The sequence below is a fragment of the Camelus dromedarius genome, chromosome 9 (assembly GCF_036321535.1).
Source record: "Camelus dromedarius isolate mCamDro1 chromosome 9, mCamDro1.pat, whole genome shotgun sequence".
Taxonomy (NCBI): domain Eukaryota; kingdom Metazoa; phylum Chordata; class Mammalia; order Artiodactyla; family Camelidae; genus Camelus; species Camelus dromedarius.
Genome location: NC_087444.1, coordinates 44,693,985 through 44,716,694, shown reverse-complemented (window position 1 = coordinate 44,716,694; position 22,710 = coordinate 44,693,985). Strand labels below are relative to the sequence as shown.

At 41.0% G+C, this 22,710-nt stretch overlaps 1 protein-coding gene across 2 annotated transcripts in view; it reads left to right on the top strand.

Moving 5' to 3' along the window:
* Positions 1-22,710, top strand: part of NUP93 (nucleoporin 93) — a 99,022-nt gene that overhangs the window by 63,557 nt on the left and 12,755 nt on the right. For both annotated transcript variants that reach the window (XM_031458407.2, XM_031458408.2), the window contains 6 exons: positions 2,069-2,197; positions 12,505-12,579; positions 14,945-15,034; positions 16,648-16,787; positions 20,703-20,835; positions 22,359-22,516. In XM_031458407.2, the coding sequence (XP_031314267.1) occupies positions 2,069-2,197; positions 12,505-12,579; positions 14,945-15,034; positions 16,648-16,787; positions 20,703-20,835; positions 22,359-22,516 (725 nt within the window). The remainder of the gene's footprint in view (positions 1-2,068; positions 2,198-12,504; positions 12,580-14,944; positions 15,035-16,647; positions 16,788-20,702; positions 20,836-22,358; positions 22,517-22,710) is intronic.

Genomic DNA, 22,710 nt, shown 5'->3' with positions numbered 1-22,710 from the left:
TGGCTTACTTCACTTAGAATGATAATCTCTAGATCCATCCATGTTGCTGCAAATGGCATTATTTTATTCTTTTTTAATCACTGAGTAATATTCCATTGTATAATAGGTACATTTTTTTCAATCTACGCTAACTAGGATGGTCCATTCTGCCTGACTCTCAGTGAAAAGAAAACCAGGTGAAAGACTGGTTTTAAGGGTTTTGATTATCATTTCTTCTTTTGTCTTCAGAGTACATATTAGAAAAGAGATCCACTGATAGATGGACCAAATCAAATTTGCAAAATGTGCCAACTTTCTTCCTAATCATTTTTTGTGGAGGTCTGCTTTGGTTTTTTTTTCACATTTTAATACATATTGGTCCATACTCAAAGATCCCATTTGTAGGAAGAGTATATGATTTTTCTGATAGTTTCCCAGAGCTCATGTATATGGATATTATCAGTATAAATTATCAGCATTGCCAAAAATAAAGCAAGCATTACTAATATTCATTCCCTTGATGATACCTAATTAGATGCCAATCTGATTGTAAATGAAGTGGCTTTTCAAAAAATAGACTTTAGCTGTTGGGAAACCTGGTCTGCCTCTTAAAGAATAATACGCTAAGAATGGTCATGATTCAGTATGTCTCTTTAAGTTGCTTTAAACTCCTCCCTAGAGGATTTTGGAGGGGGGTGGTCTTTTTTCCGTCTTTCCTCCCTCCCTCCCTCCCTTCTTTCTTTGTTTCCCTTCTGTTTTCTTTCCTTCTGAGTGCCCTTGTTTTGGCAACAACCCTACAATGTCACCAGTAGACCGGACTGAGGTTTGCCAGGTACTTCAGTAGTGACTTTGAGTCAACTGGTAGGAAACCTCATCACAGAAGAGGCTCTGTGTTTTCTTTTACTGATTTGCTTCCTCCTATGAAAATACTACTGTTTAAAAATATATATATAAATATATATATATTTAATATATATATATAAATATAAGGACACTGGGAAAATCTTTTGTTTTTTGTCTTGTCTTAGATGCTTATTAAATCTTAAAATACTGTTGTGTTTTACAAACCATTATCATTTTATATACTACAAAGAAAGAGTACTTTAGTTTAAACATTTGACATGCTATCAATTGTAGTATTTAGCCTAATTTCAAAGGTTTTAAGAAGATTTTTGTCTTAATAAGCACATGAAAATGTTCAGCATCACTACTTATTAGAGAAATGCAAATCAAAACCATGAGTTATCACCTCACACCCATTAGCAGGCTACAATAAAAAAAAATAGGAACTAGTAAGTATTGGAGAGGATGTAGAGAAATTGGAACCTTTGTTCACTGTTGGTGGGAATGAAAAATGGTACAGCTTCTTTGGAAACAGTGTGCAGTTGCTCAGTAAATTGAACATAGGATGACCATGTGATCCAGCAATTCCATTTCTGGGTATATACCACTAAAAGTTGAAAGCAGACACTTGAAGAGATATTTGTATACCCATGTTTACAGCAGCATACTCAAGTGTCCATGGATAGATGAATGAATAAACAAAATGTGGTATATACATTCAGTGGTACAGCTTTTAAAAGGAAGGAAATTCTGCATATACTACAACATGAATGAACCTTGAGGACTTTATGCTAAATGAAATAAACCACTCACAAAAAGACAAACACTATATGGTTGCACTTACATGAGGTACCTAGAAGTGGTCAGAATCATAGAGGCAAATGTAGAATAGTGGAGAAGGAGGGAATGGAGAGTTATTGTTTAATAGGTGCAGAATTTCAGTTTTGCGAGATGGAAAGAGGTCTGGAGATGGATGGTGGTGATGGCTGCACAACATGTACTTAGTATCACTGAACTTTATACTTTAAAATCGTAAATTTTATGTTATGTGCATTTTACCATAATTAAAAAAAATTTTAATGTGTTAGACTCAGTGAAGTAGGGTATGTTGCAAACAGTTGTCAGAAAATTCTTTAATGATAATTTTTAAAATAGATTCTTCTGCTCTACTTATTGAAAGATGGTAGATCTGGGGGCTTTGAATTTCTGTTGAAGTTTGAGTCATCTCTCTGCTTCTCTCCAACAGACCTTTGGCATGGCTGAGGAGTACCATCGAGAGTCAATGCTGGTCGAGTGGGAGCAAGTGAAACAGCGGATTCTCCACACACTACTGGCATCCGGAGAAGATGCCCTTGACTTTACTCAAGAAAGCGAGGTAGGCTGAGTCCAAAATATAAACCACAATTAAAAACGTGAAGTCAGAGAATGCTCATCTACTTGATTGCTGGCAGTCTTGGCACAGTGATCACCGTCTCCCCCTTGAAGCCCTTTCTTCATTAGCTTCCTGATGCCCACGTTTGCCTGGATTTCCTCCAACATGTCTGACTGCTTCTGCTCAGCCTGTCTTGCTGAATTTTTTTCAAACTCCTTGACCTCTAGATGTTTGAGTGTTCCAGAGCTCAGACCTTGACCTGTTGTTGTTTCTCTCTCAGTCACTACCCTATTGATCTCATCTGGGCTTGTGGTGTTAAATACCATCTATCTACTGAAGACTCAAATTTACATCACAGCCCCAAACCTCCCCCAGACTCATTTACCCAGTGGCCTTCTTGTCTCTACTCAGATGTCTCAGACATTAAGCTAAACATGTCGGAATTGAGTCATGGTAGCAACTGCCCCCAACTCTCCACACATCAGCCTTCTTTTCTCAGAGTTCATCATCTTTCTAAAGGACATTTCCAGTTTTTCACTTGCTCACATCAAACACCTCAGATACATTTTTGTACTCTCCTTCTCCCACCTAGTCTCTCTCACATGCTGCAAATCCACTTAACCCTACTCTTCAAAATATATCCAAAATCCAACCACTTCTTACCACCTCCACTGCTAGCACTCTGGTCCAAACCACCACATCTCTTGTTCAGATTATTGAACTAACCTCCTCACTGCTTGGTTCAGTTATCTATCACTGTGTAACCAATCACTCCAAACCATAGTGGCTGAAAACAAGCATTTAGCTTAGCTGCATATTCCTGGCTCAGGGTCTCTTGAGGCTCAGTCAAGGTGCTGGCTGAGGGTACACTCATCTTAAGGCTCAGCTTGGTACAGATCCACTCCCAAGCTCACTCACGTGCCTCTCGGTGAGCCTCGCTTTCTCTCTGGCGTTTGGTTAGGGACGGCAGTTCCTTGTCATGTGGTCTCTCTTGTGCTGCTCGCAGCATGACAACTTGCTTCTCTTGGAAAAAGAGTGAGGAATCCAAGGAAGAGCCTAAAGAACCCCCAAAACAGAAACCACAGTCTTTCCATGACTTAATCTTGAAAGTAATATCCTGTCACCTCTGTTTGATCGAAGTAAAACACCAAATCCAGCCTATACTCAAGAGGAGAGGATCAAACGAGGGCTTAGATTCCAGGAGGTGGGGATTGTTGGGGGCCATCTTAGAGGTTGTTGACCGCACTGGTCTCCCTGCTTTTGTCCTTGCACGGTTTTCTCAGCGGTCTTCACCACGGCCAGAGTGACACTATTAAAATACAGGCTAGATTGTGTCACTCCTCTGCTCCAGTGACACCCATCTCACTTGAAGTGAAAGCCACAGTGTTATTCACCATGACTGCTAAGTCCCTGCCTGACCTGGTCTTGTTGTCTCTCCAAGCTTGCATTATCCTACTCTTCCCATTGCTCTTGCTGCTCCAGCCAACAAGCTCTCTGCAGGCTCCCTGAACAAACCTGGTGGGCTTGCTCCTGCCTCAGGTCCTCAGGGCTTCCTGTTGCTTCTGCCTGGAAGGCTTTTCCCCCAGATAACCGCATGGCTGTCTCCCTCACTTTCTTCACATGTTACCCAGGGCCATCTCAGTGAGGCCTTCCAAGGCCTTGATATCTGAAATCCAAACCAACCTCTCTCCATTCAGCACTTCCTGTATACCCTTTTCTTGCTGTGTTTTTCCTTTTTTAGCATTTCTTCACTTTAAACCATCGTATATGTTTTATGTTTTTATGTTGCTTATTGTCTATTTCTCACAGTAGATTGTAAACTCCACAAAGGTAAGGGGTTTTGTTTGTTTTGTTTACTCATATCTCTAGTGCCTAAATGAGTGCCTGGAACATATTAGATGCTCCAGAAATATTTGTTGAATAAATCGTTTGGCTTTAGCTAACTTAGTGCTAACCCAAGTATTAGGGATATGTTAAAACAGTGTTATTCTAGAGTGGGTGTGTTAAATAGGGTTTATTTTAACTGCCAGTGTTCATTGATTGGTGATGGTGCAAAGTTGAGGATTTTCTCTTCTTTAAAGTCTAATCTTTTTTAAGGCAGTGCATTTATGTGACTCAAGAACTAAAGTGCCCTGTCTCACAAAGCCCATTCCCTCCCCTGAGGTAATCATTATTACTACTTTCTTGTATACATTTGCAGTGTTTCTTTATATGAATACAAGGTGATATATTCTTATCTCCTCTCCCTCTTACACAAAAGTTAGATTACTCTATGCTCTGTTCTGTATCATGCTTTTTTTCACTTATGTATTCTGGAGACCTTTTCTGAGAGGGATTTTGAGGCTGCATCTTTGAATCAGCAGGAAAGAGTGTCTCACTTAATTAGTGATGTCTGCCCTTGTGCCAGTGGGAGCTGTGACTTGCCACACATTTACCATGCTGGTGTTGGGGAGAGAATGGCCTTGGGATTCAAATCCTAGCTTCACCACTGACTAGTTCTGATACCTCGTCCAAATTATTTAATCCTGCAGACATTCAGTATCTTCACTGGTGAAATGGGATTATTGGGGAGATTAGTGATATGCACCCGGCCCATAATGACGATCCCTTACTATTGTTTTAAAATAAGTAGTTTCAGATAATTTGGAGGTACAAGTTAAAAATTACAGTGTCACAAAAATTATAGTTAGACATTTCAAGTAATATTACCAGTGCTTCCTGATAAATCTTTCTCCCACTAGTATTCTTTTCTTATGAGAGATAGGACAACTGAGGCTCAGAGGTGTGTAATATGCTGGTGAGACCCATACTGTTGGCTTCTGGACCACCGTTCTAGTGAAGTCTGGGTTAAAGGTGGTAGCTTGTCAGTGTGTCATGCCTGCAGGATAACTTCACACATCCTGTATCTACAGATTTGCTCCTGATTTAAAACTCAGTTTTTGTATTAAATTAGCCCCCAAATAAATAGATGCTAAAGTCATTTATCTTGGGAAATTACTCATTAAGGACCCTCTTCCACATTTCTTAGACTCAGAGACATCAAAGACTCAGAGCAGAGTCTTTGGGAAAGAAGAGCTAATGTATAAAACCCTTGGCCAACCTAAGATTTCTTTCTCAACTTCTTGTTAGTCTGGGCAGATAAGTAGAACAGCTCATGGTTCTACTTCATTTTTTAAATTGTGTTAATAGGTTGTGGTCTGTATTGGGATTTGGAAGTAATTATAAGCTGCTAATGAGATAATCTTTTTTGATTGCTCTTCTCTTAAAAATAGACTAGTCTATTTAGTAGACTCTTTTTCCTTGACCTCGAGTCCTCTTGAAAGGGAGTTATCGATACTTTTACTGTTCTTTATTGTGACACCTGGCAGAGTGGATGGCTTTGCAGAAAAAGCTGACAAATGATGCAGATGATTCTCTCTTCAGATTATCCAGGGAATTGCTATTTTCTGGAACCTTGTAAGTTTTGTTGTTTGTTGCTATCTTGAACTTTTTTCCTGAAGTGTAACATATATACAGAAAAGTGCACACATCATAAGTATACAGCTCAATGAATTACCAAAAATGAAACACATCCAGATGAAGAAACAACATTACTGGCACCCCAGCAACCCCCTTTTTGTACCTTTTCATTCACTACCTCTTACCACCACCACTAGGACGAATACTGTCCTGACTTCTAACATCATAGATTAATTTTACCTACTATTAAACTCTATGTAAAAGGATTCATAAAGCATGTATTCTTATTTCTGGCTTCTTTTGCTTAACATTCTGTATGCTGTTACACATAGCTGAAGGCCATTCATTTTCACGGCCGAATAGTGTGACTACAATCTGTTTATCCATTCTGGTGTTGATGGACATTTGGGTAGTTTCCAGTTTTTAGCTTTTATAAATAGTGCTATTCAGGACATTCTTGTACCTGTCGTTTGGTGAACGTATGTTTGCACCTCTGTTGGGTACAGCTGAGAGTGCAGTTGCTGGGGCAGAGGGTACACATGTGTTTAGCTTTAGCAGATGCTGCCAAAAGGTTTTCCAGAATGGTGTGTCACTGTCCCCTGCAACCAGCACTATTAGAATTCTGCTTCTTCCATATCTTTACCACACTTGGTATTTTTTGTCTTTTTCAATTCAACCATTCTGGTGGATGTATGGAAGAACCATGTATTTTAACAGGCTTTTTCCATGTAATTTTCTTCAAAATGATGGAAAGGAGATACTATCTCCACTTGGGCAGGCACTTTCTCTACCCTCTTTGTAGGAAACCACAGAGTGTGAAGCCCGAAACAGTCTTTGGAATTCAGCAGGCCTGAGTTCCCAGGCTTCTTCCCAGGAACCTCATTATAAAAATCCTCTGTTGAAGAAACTTTGGAAGGAATGTAGAGTGTGTATAAGGTGCCTGGCACAGTGCCGGCATGAAGTGCATGCTTAGCACATCCTAGCAACGTTTATAGCAGTGGTTTGGACTTGGTAAGCTACACATTATTGAGGGATTTTTTTCCCTTGTCATTTTAATATGGATCTGTCCCTTTTTAAAAGTGTTCCTTGATTTATAAGGTGTCATTAGGAATGAAAAAAATCTAAGGGCATAAATAGAAGAAATAATTTAAAGTATGACTTGCCATCTAAGCTTCTCTTTTCTGAACACTTTATTGTCAAGAATAAGGTTATTGAAATCCTAAGAGGCATAAGTTAGGAAAGAGGCTTCCGATCATTTTGAGCTGACCTTACATTTGAAGAAAAATGTCCAAATTTGGATAATTAAATATAAAGAGAGGCTTGAGGCTTTTTTTTTTTTTTGAGCAAAAATGAACTAGGATATGAAACATTTCCTGAAACATTTTCCCCTAATCCTTCCAATAACAGAAGAGCAACAACATATTAGTAATACCTGTTCCTGGCAAGTTTTAATAAGGGAAATGATGCTTCAGTAGCATAAATTCAGTTTGGGAATTAATTTTCTTAGGATACTGAAGAAAGGTAGGAATTGAAAGATTGTTACCAACTTACCAAGTTGTGATCTGAATAAAAATGGTGTGCTTTGAAGCAAGAAAGAGCCTCCTGGCTAAGAACCCCCATACCCTCATCCTCGTATCTGATCTGTGGGGAGGAACACCCCCAGTCTTCGTTAATTCTATGACAATGTGTGGGGTTTGAGCAGTGTTAGAAATTCTTGGTGTATCTTGGCCAACTTTTAAAACAGTATTTAAAAGTAAATTTTTATCTAACCTCAGTGTAGCGTAGTTGCTGTACTGGTATTAGACATAGTCAGTGGATGGTGTTTTAACGTATTGTCTGGAGAATGATTGAGTCTAGCAAGCAACAGGCTCAACAAAGAAGCTAAGTTGTAGCTTAATCATTACAGATAATGATGTGGTATGTGAACGGTGTGTGTTGAATGTAGTGTCTCATTTTGATAACTGACTTAATAATACTGTATTTCATCAGTTCCCAGTTACACATCTTTTCTACATTTTAACATCTCTGAAATCAAGATATGTTTCATATTCAGTGGTGTGTCATAGTTTGTCAGCATTTTTCGTTCCTAGTGGTACATAAATAATATGATGTCTAACAATAGATGGTGTATTAGATTTGATGGAATACAGTAAAAATATAGACCGACAAGAGTTTGAATTTGAAAAACCTCAAACTAGATGATTCCAAGCTGTATTTTATGCCTCCCTAGTAGTTTCATAAGGGGGTGGTCTTGTTTCACATATTGGAGTTTGAGTAGAACTTCAAGTATAGAAAGTGTTCTACTGCTCTTTTAAAAAGAAATTTAAAGACCCCAACTCAATAGGCCCTTCATTTTAACACCATGAAATATCAGACATAAATACCTTCTGATTGCACAGCATTCTGATGGAAGAGATATATAGGCCCATTTGTGAAAAATCAGTCAGTCTCCTGCACCCCCAACCCAAACATACCCTCTGACATTCTACCCCCCCAATTCCCTCTCAGGTGTTTATGTGCACATTTATACATATATGCCCATCTGATCAATTTATTATCAATTTATTCCATAAATGGCACCATTTTATTTATTAGATGCTACAACTTAGCATTGTTTTGATTAGTTTTAACTTTTTGGAGCTTTTTCTAGGTTAGTACATATAGGCATCTGTCATTTTTTAGTGGCTGTGATAGATTTCATTGTATATGGCCAGAGTATACTTCTCATTTTATCCACGAAGAACGATGCTCCAGAGAACTTAGGTGTCATTACCCAAAGTCACACATTTGGACTGCATTTAGAACCTGGGTCTTCTGCCCCTAGTTGGTGTTTTTCTCTTAGTAGTACTGGTCTTCTATATGTAGATTTTATAGCCACCTATTGTACATTAATCACTTTGATTCTGTTTTGCTTACATAAAGCCAAAATACCACTTGGAAATTTAAAACTCTCTTCTTTCTGTAGTATCGTCATATTTTCTTCGTACTTCTTTTGCTAGAAGTGAGTGTTAGTTACATTCCTTTTTCCCTACCTAGAATATGCTTTCCCTGGGAAAAGAGAATTTATTCATCCCTGGATTGGCTATATACAAAAGTAGTTGCTTAATAAAAGCTTGTAGTTCCCTCCTGGCACTCTCCATCCACATCCTGCTTGTCCTGGAATGCTCTCTTGAAATGGCTGTTTCGGGAACACCACCTACACTGAGAAGACATTTCTCATGTCTGTGCTCCCAGAGGCTGCTGTTTCTCCACATCATCTCCAGGCTCCTGGGTGAGCCCCTTGTTGTCCTCTCTGGCCCTGTCCTCCCATCTTCTCTGTCTTTTCTGGTCTCTGATTCCCTGTCCTGTCATCCCCATGATGGTCCAATCAGGCCCCAGTACAGAGAAAATCAGAGGAGTGTAGAATGTTATTCCCACATGGCATACTGGCGTCTACTTTCCCAGCCCTCTAGCAGCCTCTGGGTTTAAAATTCCAGTGAACATTTGCTGGTTCCTCTGCTCAGGAATGTGTATGTACACATCCTGTTGATGGATAATTGACTTTATGTGTGGTGAAGTAGAGGCTTGGCCAAGGGCAAATGAAGGAGAGGTACTTTAGAAAACAAGAGCATTAGGCAAAATTAATTTAAATGGAAATTTGAAGGCTGAAAACCAACTACTTTTTAAATGGATAATTTAAAAAATTAGGTTTTAGTAGTACTGGAAAATGGTTCTCAGAGCTGTTTGTGTATATTTAGCTGAAACAATTGTGTCCTTGCAGAAGGGTTAGTACTGTTCCCCTTTTCATCCCCCTGTTTATTCCCCCCTCCTCCCCCATCAGGTTCCTGGAATTAACAGACTTAGTGCTCTGTTCTTTCAAAAGATCAGCAGCTTTCAGAGAGTTCAGTTCTGTTCCAGAAAGATGGCTGTTATAGAACCTCAAAAGTACCTCAACTCAGCGTCACTAGGAACACTCAGAATTAATTTAGAAGTAGAAGATGAGCTGGTGGGGGTTCTTTTCATACAAGGAATGTGTATTCACTGTACAAAAATGAGGAGAGAATTTCCAGCCAGCAGGAAGTAAAATATTTTAGGTTGTGTTTCTTTAGTGTCCATATCTATCCATTGTTCAATATTGGATATATTCTTGTGTTCATTATAGTTGTTTAGCTGTTACTACTTTTTAAATTAAAAATAGTGTTATTGGTCAGATATTGGACATGGAGTTCTTTCTACTTATTCGTCACAACAGTGCTGTGAAGTAGTTTTCTTCCCATTTAATCTTTTCACAAATCTGTGAAGTGGTTACCATTGCTGCCCCTGTGTTACAGCTAAAGAAACCCAGGTTCAGGAGAAGCAGTACGCTCAATCAAGATCATGTAGCTACAGAGCAGTGGAGCCAGGATTTCTAACCACTGCTCTCTCTTGTTCTTTGATGACTGTCCTTAGGCAGTTGCCTTGGGCTGCCCTGGCAGGCAGTGTGGCGCCAGACTATGGATGCAAACCACGGCTCCACTGCTTTCTATTGGAGTGACCTCGGGCAAGTTGCTTTCTGTGAGCTTTGGCATCTTCATCTATAAAATTGATATAATAAAAATATGTGTCTCATAGGGTTGTGGAGTTAATACACAGAAATTAAGATAGTGCTTAGCATATAGTAGGTGCTTAGTAAGTGTTGCTGTTGTTACTGTAACCTGATGGTTTTCAGTCATTTCAGATAGGAATGCTTTCAGCTGTAAGTAACAGAAAACTTGAGTTTCAGTGGCTTGAATACACCTAACAAGAAGTCTGCAGGTGTGGAGAGTGTGGGCCTTAATTTAGTTGCTCTGCAGTGCCATCAGAGATGCCTCCTTGTCCCTTTATACCACCATTCTTAGCTCAGCCACCTACTTCATGCTCACAAAATGATTGCTGCAGCTCCAGACATCCTGTTTGCATTCAGTGGATAAAGCTGCAAGGCCATGCTAGGATAAAGCTGAAAGTAGAAGCTGCAGGAAGCCACAATGCACTACCAAGCTTGTGCTTTCATCTCATTGGTTAGGCCCAGGGTGCATGGCCTCTCTTAGCTGCAGTAGAGGCTGGAAAACGGTAATGTGTAGGGCTCAGCTTTTTAACCTATTGTTAAATATTCAGAAAATTTGCAATCTAATTGATACTGCTTGGGATAGCTTGAATTCTGCCATGGTAGAAGTATTTATGTCACAGGAACCAGCAAACACTATAAATCAGGTCCCTTTCCCCAAGCCAGTTGTTAAATAAACATTTAACAGCCCGCCATTGGATGTATTTAATTCCATTCGCCAGAGCAAAAAGTGGCATTGAATAGAGGTGAGAGGTAGGGATTTGAAATGGTCTTGGGTCAGCTAGGCAGCAGTGTCTACCAAGCTTACCATCTGATAAGGAGAGTTAGATGCCAACATATGGAAAAGTTTATTAGTCTTTTTTTAGAAAGACTAAAGTTAATCTTATAGCTAAGCTTATTTCCTACTGTAGACAAATGTGGATCAAAATTTGGTATGTTGTACTAGATGTATTAGTTATAGTCTTAAATTTCCAATGCATTGGTTTTTACTGTACTGTAACAGAGATCAAATTCAGTATTTTAAACAGTTTAAACCTCTTCTAATACCAGTGATTGCAGAAAATTAGAGCTGAGGAGGCCCTCTTGAGATTGTCTAGGACAGCCCCTTCATCCAACTGGTGGGAACTGGAGGCTCCAAAGGAATGGGCTTTGTCCCAGACCCCAAAACCAGGGAGTGGAGGGGTCCTCCTGGAACCCAGGTGTCCTGACAGTCCAGTGGCTATTCTCTAGAACCTGAAGGTTTACAACCCACCTTTCTGCCTCCTGCCCTCTCTCCTCTCTGTGCTGCCCCAGAGCATGCTCATACTGGTATTCTTTTTTGCAGCTTTGGTGGTGCTAGGAAGTTTTGTTGCTATCTTCTGTCTCCCAGGAAGCCTACTTTAAACTGTTTTATTTTAGATTTTAAAGAATAGAGTATTGTGGATTTGTTTGTTTTTATGAGAGAAGCTTAAAGAATTTGGTAACTACTACAGTATAGTACAAATACTTAGAAATTTAATATGTCTAATATACCTAATTAAAACATACCTAATTTTTATCCATATTTGTTTACAGTAGGAAATAAACTTAGCTGAAGATTAACTTTGGTCTTTCTAAAAAAGTTTTCCATATGTTGGTGTCTAACTCTCCCCATCAGATGGTAAGCTAGCTCTTTGGGGTTAGGCTCTGTGGGCTGGCTTGTCATCCCTGTGGGGATGGGTGTGTACACAGCTGTGCACATGGCAGGCGGACACTCAGGGATTTACTGATAAATGAATGATTGCCCAACTTAGACTGGCTTCATATCTTCAGATGCAGAAAATTAATCAGCAGTTGTCTTAGTGTGGACTCTAGATAGGAAATGTGTCAGTCCCAGTATTGTGACTCTTAAAAACTCCATTTCCTCAGCTGTCTGATATGATTGATGGAAACAGGAGGCCCACACCTAAAATGACAGCCTCACTGGTATAAAGACATGAAGAGGGGAGATGAGGGGGAGTGGAGGGCTTGGGATTGAAACTGAATGTTATAAAGATGTGCCTTTCCAGAAATAGTCACTGAGATTCCTTACAGCTTCTTCAGCCTCCCATTATTTTAGAGTTGAGTCCCATGCCTGCTCCCTTCTCATATGTTCATGGTAAGAGAGTTGCCTACCATTGAAATCCCTGAAATCATCATTTTGAAGAAATCTAACTAGAAAACAGACTCCTCACAGCTTTGTTAAGAAAATACATCGGCTTATGATTTTTCTTTTTTCTTTACATGACTGAATACTGTTCTGAACCAATTCTGAATGTCTATTTATCTACAGCCAAGTTACATCAGTGATGTGGGACCCCCTGGTCGAAGCTCTCTGGACAACATCGAGATGGCTTATGCCAGGCAGGTGAGCGTGTTCTCAAGGAAGATTGAATCCACGAAAATCCTACATGAGCCCTTTGGGGAGTAAAAGAGAACAAAGGCTTCATGAGAAAGTCAAACCCTGAAAGTTGGGTGTTCCTTCCTTCAGAGGACTCGTTAATATTTTACCATCTCAGTTCCTGGAAATGTCTGTCAAATTGGGTAATAGAATGACTCAGGTTTGATTTAGGGAAATTGAAATCTGCCCCATACACTGACCAAGGCATCTCATTTTGCATTTGGAAGCAACTCATGTACAGTAAGTCTTTGAGTAACTGCACTGTTAAATAAATGAAGTTCTGTATTAACTGATTACCTGAACAGTGGATGGTCTTATCAGAAACCCTTCTTTATCCCTTGTTGAGAGAAATTTTCTAAGTGCTTTTCTGCCTTGGTTAACATGGAGGTGTACGCAGCATTGCCTAATATTGTTGTCCTGGAGAAGGTCACAACACTTTGGGGATCATGATTCTGGTTGTATATCATGACCATGCAATCATGTGAGTATGGATTGAGATGTTTTCTGGTAAAGCACAGGGGCTCTCTTGACTGAAACTGAAAATGCCCTGAGGACAGTACACACCTGGAACTGACTTTGAATAAAGCAGTGCTGGCCACCTGCGTATTTTTTTCTAATTTGCTGCTTTCCCGCACAAAGTATCAAGAAGGGAAAACAATCTTGTTTCTTGAATTGAGGGTGATGGGCTTCCATCTCCTTTAAGTCGTCCTGCACCAGCAGTGACCAAGGAAATTCTCCTCAGTCATGACCACCTGCCATGATTCTTTGAGGGGAGAGCACATTGATGCCACTGTGACCCTCAGCGTCATCCACCTCCTGTCTTCCCTCCAGCCTGGGGTGGGGTGGGCGCAGGTGAAAACATATGGCAGCTGTGGAGGTGAGCAGGGGTAGGGGGCAACTGTTGGGCCCTGTGCCCTTTAACAGAGGTGTCTGCCTTCAGCTGCCAGTTACTTAGCAGATGGAGTCCTGCCTTAACGGAATTACTTGGTGAGCTGATATTATCAGAAATCCTTCTTGCACCCCTTGTTGAGGAAAATTTTCTAAATGCCCTTTTAAGCCTCTCTCAGTGTACCATCGCCATTTCTGACTCTGGGCATCCAAAGCCAACCACGTCAGCTTCCCGCACGCGAGTTCCCCTCCTTCCAGCTCCCTCATGTTTTACTGCTGGGCCTTTGTTTATTTTCTTCTTCAATTTTGAGATCCCTCTGTTTCTCCCACACTACATCAACATTTTGAAAAATTTTGCTTTCATTATATGGCTGACTTCTTCCGTTACCACAGGCACCTCCAGAGTTCAGGCCTAATGAAATGATAAGCTTCTGAGGAGAGAAGCTGTGTATCTTATGTGTCTGTGAAGACTAAAGCTTCATAAGACTAAGTTTCTAGCACTCAGGACACCATAATGTCATGTATCTGTGTACATGGCTGTCCTCTCCAGTGAAGAGTGAATCTTTATATTCCATATTGAGCACAGTACCCAAGGGAAGGCCCCTCATAAATGCTTGTTGAGTGAATAAACATCACATTATAGTTTAAAAATCATTTTATTTAATCTTTATAGAACTCCTGGAGGCTACATATACTCTGCCCCATTTAAAGTAGAGGGAAGTAAGGTTTGCTGGGGTCCTGATTTGTCTCACATCACTACCTTGTTCAGATGCAGAGTAGAACTTACTGGTTTTACCATCATGATGTTGGTTCTTTTAAAATAAAATCCAAAGTAGTGGTTTTTCCGTATCTTAAACATCACTTAGTTCTTTTTTCTTTAGAAAATTTTACTAAGGAGCCAGGATTTTTTCCCCGAGAAATGGGTGTGTTTCTGGATGTGCAGCTGCTGTTCTTCTGACACATGTGGAGGGGTATGACCCTGATGCTCCTTACTCAGTCCACAAACCCTAGGCCTGGAGCCAGTCAGCCCTTTTGCCAGATAAGTTACCAGACTTTGTCTCGGGTTCTTAGGAAGCAACAGCAGGAGACCTTCCATTGTCCCGTCTTCCCCTTTGGTCCTTGCTCTCTGGGACTTAGGGTCTACTGGGCAGAACAGCGCAAAACTACCTGTAGTACTCCTCCCCCAGGACCACCCTGCTCTGCTCCCACTCCTCAGGCGTTAGGAAGGCTGGGGTAGCAGTTAGCTTCGGTGTGTGTTGATGATGCTGCCTGACGTTCAGACACACTGGGAGCTGGCCAGAGCTCAGCCACTCTGAGGAAGGAAAGGTTGGCCGAAGCTTCTGCAGACCATTCGGCAGAAGCTGGTTTCAGAACTGCTTCAAGGGGTTCTAAAAAGAAGAGGTGAAAATAGAAATTGTGCCATTTACTTTGCTTTTCATTTCAGATTTATATCTATAACGAGAAGATTGTAAACGGACACCTGCAGCCTAACCTTGTGGACCTCTGTGCTTCCGTCGCAGAGCTGGATGATAAGGTAGCTCCCAGAGCTGACCCAGGTGGAAACTCGGGTCCAGTGTTCTGATGGGATTAGCAGCTTGCTGACTTGGCAGAAATGTGCTGAAGAGAAACTCTGTGCCATGGAATAGGATGTTAACTGTTCTTCAGAGTTTTTTTTTAAATAATTTTGGGGTGGTTTTTTGATGATTATATATCTATCTATCTATAGATATAGATATAGATATATATACACATATATAAACATATGTATATATATATATGTTTTGTTTTTGTTTCTTAATATGTCTTCAAAAGGCTCAGCCAGAATCAGTTAATGGTCACAGGAGTTCTCCTTGAGCTGCATTTGCTTTGAAGTTCTGTCAGGCTCCAACTCTTCCCTGCCAGTTTCCCTCCTTAGACAGACTAATCGGCTCTTTCACGAGATCTGAATTGTGAAGGTGGTGTGGTTTTCATTCCGGTGAGCCACTTGAGCTTGACTCAGGTGGGGTCTTTACAAGCATTCCTCATATGCCACTGGTTCTAGTCCTCTGAACCCCCATCTTTATTCCTGTCCCACAGTTCTCATCATTGGCCAGTTTTTCCCCCTTAGAGGGGGAAAAAAAAAAAAGTGGATGGATAGATTGGTTGGTAGACAGGAGGAAGGGTTAAAGGAGGGCAGGATATAACAGAAGCAAGCACTCACACCTACATTTTTTTATCTTCAAAAATGCATCCAACTTTATTATTATTTTTAATTGTAAAGTATAAGGCTATACAAATCAACCAAGAAGAAAGTAAGAACTTACCTACCATCTCACCACCTAGAAAGAGTCGAATTTAGGTGAATTCTCTACAGTTTTTAATTTTTTGAGAGAGATACTGAAATTAGGATTTTCTCTTCTTTGGAAAAAGTGTAAACCTGCTTTTCTCCAATTGCTGCTGTCTTCCAAGGATTCTTAACTTTAGGATATTGCAAAAGGTTCAGGGAAGACATGTTTAAGGAGAGGTTTACAGCCAGGAGGATTCTGGGAACAGGGGTCCAGCTGTGTGGTGGTAACACACAGGAGAGAACGCTGGGCCTTTCCTAGGAGGCCAGCACAGGAGGCATCTTTTGAAGGGAGTGAGTAGGCAGGAAAATGGAAGACTGTGACATTCACACAGTGGGGTAAGAGCAGTGGCCCCTGGAGAGCCTCTGAGAGGACAAAACCTGTATTATTTAGGTTAAACTCTTACTTTAAGCCTTAGAAGACTCAAATGACCTTGTAAGGACTGAAGTACAGCTACTTGAGTTTAAACTTCTGGAGCTTTGGACAATTATAAATGTATTCACTCTCTTAAGGGATAACCCACTGAGATTCAGTGTTCTTGTTACTTTTATGTAGTCTTAATTATGTAGGTGGTTATGTCAGACCTGAAATAGTAATTGATCTGAAAACCAACTCAGGACCTGGGCTGCTTGTGGGAATGTGGGAGCCTGGCAGCTAGCAGGGCAGAGGTGCATCTTCTGTACTGGGCTTAAGCCTGAGGGCCCAGATGGGAGGCCTCTTCCCCCTCCGCGGCCCACTTGCTTTTGGGTCAGAGTGCCCTGAAGAACCAGCCAGTGTCCCAGCCCTGCAGCATTGTCACATGCAGCCTCTCGGTTACACGCAGAACATCTCTGACATGTGGACCATGGTGAAACAAATGACAGACGTGTTGTTGGCGCCAGCGACTGACGCCCTGAAGAGTCGCAACAGCGTGGAAGTGCGCATGGAGTTTGTCAGGCAAGCCTTGGGATACCTGGAGCAGAGGTAAGGCGGCAGCAGCACGGTGGGGCTGGCTTGAAAGTCCCCTGAAGTCAGCCGTTTGTCGTGTTTCAAGTAATCCTCAAGCTAAGTGCTCTGGAGCTGGTATAATTTAAACAAGGTTGAGCAAGTCTGAGAGGTGTAACCCTATTTTCAGAAATACTTCTCTACCAGAACCATTCCTGCAACGATATAAAATCATGGTGAGTGGGAACACTGAGCGCTGTTAGGCTCTTTTTTTCTCTTTCTCTGCTCTCTGCCCCTCAGTACACAGACATGATTATTAGGCCAGCAGGCCTTAGGTCAGGATCCTGATCCCTAGCATGGTTCAGCTGTTACTCCTTAGGCTCTTTGTTTTCTCTCAGCTTTCTAATTTTCACACCCAGCATTACCACCTTCAAACCTTAGGCCCCTTGATCCTTTATTTTCCTTCTGACTATACTTGGTTAATTCCTGTGAGTCCAGATCCTTCCCAGCTGCTCATGCCTCTGATTTGTGCCTGGGTTTCTTTGCCACCTCCTCACTAATTGGAGTTGGTCACTGAGGGGTTTGTGGCTGTGCCCTTGTGCCCTAACCGTTGTCTCCCTCGTTGGTAGGGCCTCTGCCCTTCATCCCTCCCTGTGGACATTTCTTCTAGCTCTGAATTGGCCAGCGGGGGTTGTCATGAGTGTGCAACAGGCTCTCTTTTATTTCAGAGACAGGGTGCTGGGCCTCTCTCTGCTGCCTTGAAAAGAGAAAGCCGAACTGAATGCATTTGCTCAGTTGCAGCTCTTTGCCACTGAGCCTGTGCAACTGCCAGTATCTGTTTAGCGTGGTCACCCTTTGTCAACAAAATAATACTTCATTAGGAAGTCAAGGTAATTCAGACTTGGTGCAGCAGAGAACAGGTTTTTGTACCTAATACTGGATTAATTATATAGTAGCTATATAAGATGAACACCATCAGACATATTAAACTTGCTAGCTCCATTCCCTTGTTAAGAAAAATCTGGAAATCCAAGTGGTTTTTTCTTCCTTCTGGCATAGGCACAAAGAGTTCATAAAGTATTTCATCAGACTTCCACTAAATTTTTGTAATGTAAGTTTGGGTGTATTGATCTTCAGCCATAAAGAACCTAATGTATATAATAGCGTTTATTTGCTGCAAGTCAGCAAAATATGAGTTAAAATTTCTTACAATGTGTAAAAACCATTAGGTTTTTTAAATGGGTGGAAGTCATGACTGCTTTTTCTTTAATAAACCTCATCCTTTACATTGGTGCTTGACTTCACCCGTAGTTCCAGGCTGCACTTTTTGGTTTTATATCTGTAAGCCTTCCTGCTTCTTTTATTATTTTCGTTTAGTTTTTTAGAATTATCTTGTTCCCTTAATTCCTTTAGCAGCAGTTGGAGCTATTTGGGGGTTTCCTGTGCACAACTGTTATAACCTTATTTTCTTTTTCCACTCTAGTGGCATCACTCTCTGATGGCATCCTTTTTAAGGATTTTTTTGTCACCTTTTGATAAAGGGAATATTTCAGATAATTGTATTCACTTGTAAAATATTTTTGCTGTTGCTAATCCACCAGCAGTATAACATGTAATATTTCAAGTGGTGTAATGCACTAGGTAGCAAAGTAGACCCAGTCCCAAGTGATTTTTTGAGTATAAAGCTGAAAATGTTGAGAAAAGATAGGGTTGGTCTGTCTTTCCTGCTGCATTCCAAATTTGAAGCAGGATATGCATTTCTTAGCCCCCAAGGAATTTAGGTCCCAAGGAACTGAGGCCCTTGCCAGCATGTGAGTTGTCTTCATTCAGGTTGAAAGAGACCATAGTGGGCTTCTGTTTGTTGTCTCTTCTCTAATCTCTTTTCCAGTCTCTGCTTTTAAATACTTTCAGTGATGGGGAACTCAGTATATTTGCTAAATTGAATTTTGTTTATATATCATTATAAAAATACTACATGCTTATTATAGACATTTTGGAAGATGACAAAAAGAAGACCTGAAAAAGGGAGTGGTCCCCTTTACTACATACAGAGGCTCCTGGTACCTTGTTATATTTCCTTTTCCCTCCTCCTTTTTTTTGACATATGCGTATTTTGTTTGATTTTATTTTTTTGCACAGTTATGATCCAAAGGTGTACAATATATGGTTTTATATAGTTCGCTTAAAAATTTTTTTTGTCAGATCATTTTTTGTAACTTTATCAAATTGCATTGAGTCTGCTTTCTGTAATTGACATTCAGGTGTATTTCTCTCTGTCTCTCACTTTCTCTCTCTGTCACTATACTTAATCTGGTGTTGAACATCTTTGTGCATATGGAGCACCTGACTTTTTGAGGCAGTGTGTTTTGTTTTGGACAAGAAATAGAAAGTTCTTTATTGCATTAACCCCATGTTTGAATATCTATAACTCAGACCTTTTTTTTTCAATTCTTTTAATTGAGTTATATTTATTTTACAATGTTGTGTCAATTTCCAGTGTAGAGCAGTTTTTCAGTTATACATGAACATACATATATATTCATTGTCACATTTTTTTCTCTGTGAACTACCACAAGGTCTTGCACACACTTCCCTGTGCTACACAGTATAATCTTGTTTATCTATTTTACATACGCCTGTCAGTATCTACCAATATCAAACTCCCATTCTATCCCTTCCCACCCCCCCCAAACTCAGACCATTTAATCTTAGTATGGAAACAATTTTAAAACACTATAGAGGATTTTAAGAAGCATACTAGCCAATAGATGAAGAGGGAATGATATAAAACCCTCTTCACAACCACCACTGTGATAATAGGTTCAGCAAGAACCATCAGTGGAAACTATTGGGTGAAAGATTATTGGTGAACAGAATATTTACATGATCTCCAAGTACTACCCCATAGAGTACCTATTAATTACACAAGGGAAAGGAGATGCTTTTACAGTGGTTAAATCTGGTGGACAGATTTGGTGGGCATAATGGTATTACCTGCCTCATTGTGGGACTCAGTGACAGTAGCAGCGTCAGCTGTGTGCAATTCTTGGCAAAAAAGTTGAACCTGGATCAGCTCATGAGGAAGCTATGGTACATTATACAGGTAGCTGGCCTGGATTCTTTTGAAAAGGTCAATGTCATGAATAAAGGTGGTAGAATTACCTAGATTAGGGAAATGAGAGTGGCATGACAGTTAAGTTTCATGCATTCCCTTGATTGGATCCCAGATTTTTAAAAAAATCTATAAAGGACATTAAGAAATTTGAATGTGTGTTATATTTTAGATAGTAACAGTATTTTAATGTTAAATTTCTTGGTGTCATAATGGTATTGAGGTTAGGTAGAATAATGTCCTAATTCTTAGGAGCGATATGGTGAAGTATTTACAGATGAAGTAGTCCCTAGTTTCTATATCTCTATAACATGCAAATTGTTCAGGAAAAAAGTATGTGTACATGCATGTGTGTAAATATATGTGTGTGTGTGTATCTGTATGTGTAGAGAGAGAACAAACATGCATACAGATACTGACAATTTGTGAGTCTAAGTGAAGAGTATATGAGCATTCAGTGGACTATTCTTTTAATTTTTTGTTGGTTTGAAAGTTTTCAAAATAGTAAGTTAAAAAAGATCCCACTAGAGCATTACACTGTGAGCAGAAACAATTATTATTCTGCACATTAGCCCTTAATGCATATGAAGTCCACAATTATGTTGCTCCAGGGATTCTTTTGAGTATCTGCAGTGATGAGAAATCTTCACAATAATCCACTGCCCACTGAATAAATAATCTAGTTTGCTTCATTAAGCATGCACTGTTTCCTCTTCTGTGTTAGATTGAGGTCTGGGCCCTGCCCTGTGGAGTTCATACTCTTAATATTGTGAATTATGGACATAGATACATGGGATATGTGTTTTCAACCTCGCTCTTTTTTGCCTTTAAATTTTTTTCAGTTATAAGAATTATACCCTTGTGACTGTCTTTGGAAACTTGCATCAGGCCCAGTTGGGCGGGGTGCCTGGGACCTACCAGCTGGTACGAAGTTTCCTGAACATTAAACTTCCGGCTCCCTTGCCCGGACTTCAGGTATTGGCATCCTTCTGTGTGATCAGTTACACCCCCAGAGCAGTGTCTCTCAGATAGGCGTTTTCAGTTTAAATGAGGTTATGTGTGGAAACTGCTGTATAGAGAACAGAGGGTACAAGAGAGAAGCTGGGAGATCTTGGGAGGTAGTGATGCAGGAGTCTGGGTGCTGATGGTGTTTGCTCAGCTAGGGGTGGAGGAGGTTGCAGGGGGGGTGATGTCATTGGGTTCTGGACATGCTTTGAAAGTAGACCCAGGATCAAAGTGGAGTAACTTAGCTGTGGGTGTGAGCGGAAGAGTTGGGGATGACTTCTGAGATTGTTGGCTTAAACAGCTGAAAGAACAGTTAGATATCGTTCCTAGAAATGTGCCTTTCTTCTTAAGTCATAGTCCAGTTACAGTCAGATACTTGCTGTGTGCAAAGTGCTAAACCAGAGCTTTGTACCAAAGGCGGTGGGATACATAGGAGGCTGGCTTCATACAGGACGGGAGGCTCACACTCACGCTTGAAGAATAGGGGCTCAGCAGCCAGGGGTCTTGGGGAAAGGGTATTCCAGGAGGAGGGAGCAGCATGAACAAATGCATGGAGGCAAGAAGGAGTATCGGACATGTCGGGTGTGTAGTAGGGCTGTCAGCTTGGGGCCAGCGGAGTATCGGACATGTCGGGTGTGTAGTAGGGCTGTCGGCTTGGGGCCAGCTGGTGAAGGCCTTAGTTCTAGTCTAAGCACTTGGGATGTAAACAGCTCAAAGGGGTTTGAGTGGGGAAGTGACACGATCAGATCTGAGTTTTAGAAAGAGTCCTGCTGAGGAAAGGGTGGAGGGGGCCAAGAAAGGGAGTCTGAGGTCCACATCTCTGGAGGTGTTAGGGTGAAGTAGGAGTGACCACAGGGCTGCTCACAGGTGATGACAGAGCCAGTTTTAGTGGGGAGAATCTCCAGTGCTGGGAGACTGGGAACAGAGCTACCTTCTTAGATTCCCGGTACCTAGCACGGTGTCTGAAACAAAGATACTCAGTAAGTGAATGAACAACTAACGGGTGAATGAAAGTGCCAACATCCATTTGGCTAATCACTGATGATTAATACTTTATAAACTCAAGTGTGATGATAGTCTCTTAGTGGTCATTGACCGTCTTTAGCCCTTCCTTTCTGGGGGTTGCAAGAGTACAAGTCTGTAAATTATCACAGAAGAACATGTCACCTGATTACTGCAGGGTACTGGGGTTCCATGAAGAACCCACCGGCTAGCTTTGAATCAGGTGGGGCACAGTACTGCAGAGAAAGGCTCTAAAGCCAGACTGCCACTTACCAGCTTACCTTGAGCGAATTACTTGACATCCCCATGCCTCAGTTTCCTGGTTTGTAAAACAGGAAGGAGGAGGCCATTCATGGTCCCTACCTAATGGAGTTGTTGTGAGATTAAGTAACTTAATACAAAAAGAGGGCTTAGCTAAGGGCCAGCACTGATCCGAAAGCTATCAGTTAGTTTTTGTTTGCCCGTTTATCTGAATACCTTTCCTCTTTTAGGATGGAGAGGTGGAAGGCCATCCTGTATGGGCATTAATTTATTACTGCATGCGCTGTGGAGACCTGCTTGCCGCTTCACAGGTGGTTAACCGAGCCCAGCACCAGCTGGGAGAGTTTAAAACCTGGTTCCAGGAGTACATGAACAGCAAGGACAGAAGGTATAGTGATGAGATGGTGCACCAGGAGAAGCCACGTGGAGTCAGCAGGGTGGCATCTGCTGGCATTCCTCTCTTCCCTGTGCCTGGCTCCAAATAAGTTTCTATTTGGGGAAAAATGAAGTTTAGAAAGTGAATAGAGCTCAGGAGAATAGCGGTTGAAAACACTGAAAGAGCCCCATTCTAACACCAACGTC